The 4,048-nt window shown below is 38.0% G+C and overlaps 1 protein-coding gene across 1 annotated transcript; it reads right to left on the bottom strand.

The window, feature by feature from the left end:
* Nucleotides 1–482: 482 nt before the first annotated feature.
* LOC110421627 (ACT domain-containing protein ACR8-like) lies at nt 483–3,759 on the bottom strand. The gene is given in 8 exon segments (XM_021435260.2): nt 483–1,132; nt 1,135–1,273; nt 1,377–1,481; nt 1,572–2,138; nt 2,226–2,293; nt 2,417–2,531; nt 2,688–2,733; nt 3,351–3,759. Coding segments are annotated over 8 exon segments (1,323 nt in total). The 5' UTR covers nt 3,413–3,759; the 3' UTR covers nt 483–911.
* Between the last annotated feature and the right edge of the window lie 289 nt (nt 3,760–4,048).

Genomic DNA, 4,048 nt, shown 5'->3' with positions numbered 1-4,048 from the left:
CCTTCCCCAACCTGTTTGAATGGCTGGCCAATTGCATGAAAGAACCAGCTCGACTCTAGTTACATTTGACGTTCGAACTTGGGATTTTAGGCCACTGGGTTGGTTCATAGTAGTTGCTTGGGTGGACAGGTGCTAGTTGTACTCCCCCGCCTATACTAATATTTTTACAATATTTGGAAGAGGTGTAATTACCTTCATTATGAGTAAAACCAGTTGAGATAAAAACATGCTTTGTCCATTTGGAAATCAACCATTTGTTCCTAATGTTTTTCTTTTTTTGCTTTGATTGGTTCCAACTTGCTTAGGTATTACTTCTAGACGTGGTGATTAGAGAAGAAGCATCTGGATGGATTACCCTTTGGGCAAAGGATTCCTTTAATCTACAAGGTCGGACCTTATGTCTGCATAATATAATCAAAGGAAACACTAGATTCTTCCTTCAAACAAATGGACCCAAGCAGAAAATAGTAGACAGAAGTATATAGAAAAAATCAAGTCAACCATTATAATTAATACTTAAAAGTCGTTATGTACAAATGTTTGTGTATAATAAACCATATTTTTCTTCTACCTAATCTTCTTTCTCTCTGACAGCAACAAATCTATAGCACAATTCACAAACCCCACCAATATCTTTTTAACTTTTGTTCTGTTTTCCCTCTTCCCATTCAAATCTTCCCTTCCCCTAAACCAAGCGTTGGGGGTAATAAAAAAATTGGTGGAGCTGCCTCCCAATCTTCTCTCCGTGGTTCTGTCAATTCAGCCAACCAAACCCACCTAGAGCAACAACTGTCACCAAATTCCACCTTTTTCATATGTACACAAAGGCCAAAGCCCAAACCTGAAGCAAAGAATATGCCACATGCCAACCAAAGAGTTTCCTACCAATTTGCTGCCCTGGAGTTTCCACTTCAAGAATAGGATTTAATCAAACCCAAATTGTACAGATTCCTTCTCACTAGGCTCCCAAGTGATAACAACACTGTCCCACCAACCCCTACTGCCTGCTCCTCCCTTTCAGCCTTTTGATGATAAATCAATGGCAACTCCTTTACTTTTAACTTCCCTAAACCAATCTTTTGTCTCACTGCTTCAATGATTTTGGGATCTGCTAGGTTTCCAATTGCGTCGTTACATAGAAAACGTTCTTAGCCACGTCCCCCGTGGTTGATATCTCGGCTCTTGTCACGTTAAGACCGTTTTCTCTAAACGTTCGGGTCACATCTGCTAATAGACCCTGCCTATCATCAGTGCATAACTCCAGCCTTACACCCTGAAATCACACAACTAATGCATCAGTCTTTGGAATATTGGACAAACATTAAAAATTAAAGATTCAACCGTCAAATAGAGAAATGACTTGGAATAGAATATACCTCAGATGCTCTCCTTTCAACTGCAGCTTGCAAGCATTGGATTACACGATGTCTTTCAGGTTCTGAACTAATTGGGGTTCCGTCTGTGTGCCTAATATAGAATTCCTGCAAGAAGAGTAAACAAATTGAAGTCTATAAACTGAAGTCATGTAACCAAATTCTTAAAGAAGATTAAATAATGAAACAATTAAGTACCAGATATGCTTTATCCCCAGCTGTGTTGATAGTGGCATGAAACACAACATATTGCATATCTGTCAATGTGCAAACTACATCAAACAAAAGGTTGGTTCGATCCTTGGACTGAACATTCACAACTGAATAACCCCTTTCCACCCAATTTTGCACAGTGACCACAGGAGAATCTGCCCTATGTTGCAAAATAGGCTTTCTTTCATAGTCACGATCTGCAAACATCATTTGATGTAACCTTCTCTCAGTGTGTGTTACCGCCATAGAAACTGAAGTTTTCGCGCTACGAATATCATTATCTCCTTTCAAAACATTCCTTAATCGTGCTTCGATTCTGTCAATTTGCTGCGAGTCCTCAATAGGGAACCCCGAATTGCAGTCTTTTACATAAATTAAAGAGGCGATTCGACCATTATGAGTCCACACTTTAGCTTCTACCACATTGCATTGCAAGTCAGCTAAAACTGCAAATACTTCTGATAAAAGACCAACTCTATCTGTTCCCGTCAATTCCAACGCCGTTAAGCCATTAAACCCTTGGCTCCTATCGCGATGAGTGGTCTCAAGGGACTGCCAAGCAGACAAAAATAAAATCAGTTTTATGGCAGATTAAGCTACAATAAAGGGCATCCCATTATTAATAAGTGTAAGAACTACCTGCTCAATGTAGCTAATAACGCTCTCATCCGTTAATTTGTTTCCGTTTAAATCAGTCACATGGAAAACTACAAACCCCAAAAGGAAAATGTTAGTAACAGAAATTTCAAGTAAGACCCAGAAATAGTAACATGCTAAAAGAACAAACTTTATTTCAAAAATCTTTTTTTTTATTTGTAAAGTGAGCTTACCATCCATGAACCACTGGCCATCAGATGAAATGTAAGCCTTCTTAATTGAAAGATTCAGATCTGTTAAAACCTGAACCGCGTCTAACAAAATTCCGTACCTTCTAGCACTATCAACCTGAGGAATCAAAGCAAGAGGAAAGACTGAGTCAAAGGCTTTGAAAAATCAAAGGGAAAAAAAGGACACCCAGAAGTCAAAATTTTGGGCAATAATAAAGAAAAGACGACAAATTTTTCGGTGCGTTCATATTTAAAGGGTTTCGTGGGAGCTAACCTTGACAAGAGTCGCAGTGGGGCAGACGGTATTGTCGATCACGACCCTGTAAAAACAATAAAAAGCAAGGAAAGGTCAAGTCACCGAAATTCATTTCCTTAGCAAGGTTTTCTCAATTTTCAAATTTTAGAAGCAAGAAAAGTTTAATGAAAGAGATCTTCGAAAAGCCTGAGGAAGGAACACTTTGAAAGCTTCCAGAAAATATTAGGAAAAAAATGTCAAAGAATTATTATGAAATTTTGTGAAATGATAATATTTGTAAATTTGTAAATTAAAATTTGTGACTATCAGTTAAAGTTTAGAAATTAAAATTTGCTAACTAGTATCGATAAGTTTGTAGAGATATTGTTCCAAATTAGGAGGAAAGAGAACTCTGAAAAACCAGGAGAAAACAGAGACCTTGAATCCAGAACAGAGGAGAACACTGAAAGCAAGAGAAAACAAATGAAAAGAAATTGTTGGCTTTTAAAACATATGATCATGGCGAAAATCAAGAAAGCAAAAAGAGCTCAAACCCAGACTCCCAGGAAGCACAAGCTATAAGGCAAAACCAACAGGAAAACCCACGCCTCTTTCCTTTTGTTGCAAAATCACTGACTCACAAGAGAAAAAAAAGTTGTGAAATATTGTTTGATTTGAAAAGAAGAAACGAAGACTACAAACCTGGGAGTGCTCATCCTTCTAACAAGCTTCTCGTATTCATCAAGACAAGCATGCCACTCCATTTTTCTCTACTCTTTCTTTCTTTCTTCTTCTTCTTTTACTGCTTGGTTTGCTGTCTCTTTAAGAACCCAAAAAAGATTGAAAACCTCACTAAAGAAAAAGCTTCAAAAAACAACCCTTTATGTGTCACCAAAGACCTAGGAAACCAACAACGCTCTCGGCTGAATCAAACAAAGCCAAATGCCAGACACTCTAAAAACTCTTCCACTTTGTATACCTTCGACTAAATCGCTATTAACAACCCCTACCAAACTTTTCCTTCTCTCCCTCCTGTTTTTCCTTGTTTTTGTTTTCTCTAGAAAAAGAACGCACGCCTTGTTCTTTACCCTCTCCTCTTCTATGCTCCTTCTTATATATATATACATAAATTTTAGATTAATTAATATTCTTTATTATTATTTTTTAATTTTATATAATACCGAAACCGCGCATCTATTGTACGCAAAGGGAGAGGGGAAACTATAAAAAATGAAAAAAGGGGGGGTCACATGGCGTGAGTAACGCCTGCCCGATGAGTCTGCCCGCGCTGACCAGTTTTTCTTACATCCAAATGCATTCTACTTCTACACACTCCCGCTGGTTAACTTTAATTACTACCACGTGTCGCTTGATCCCCAATCGTGGTAGTTCATAAGTCC

The sequence above is a fragment of the Theobroma umbraticum genome, unplaced genomic scaffold, assembly GCF_002168275.2.
Source record: "Theobroma umbraticum cultivar Fairchild unplaced genomic scaffold, ASM216827v3 scaffold_30.0, whole genome shotgun sequence".
Taxonomy (NCBI): domain Eukaryota; kingdom Viridiplantae; phylum Streptophyta; class Magnoliopsida; order Malvales; family Malvaceae; genus Theobroma; species Theobroma umbraticum.
The sequence above is the reverse complement of the archived record's forward strand: the minus strand, read 5'-3'. Positions and strand labels throughout refer to the sequence as shown.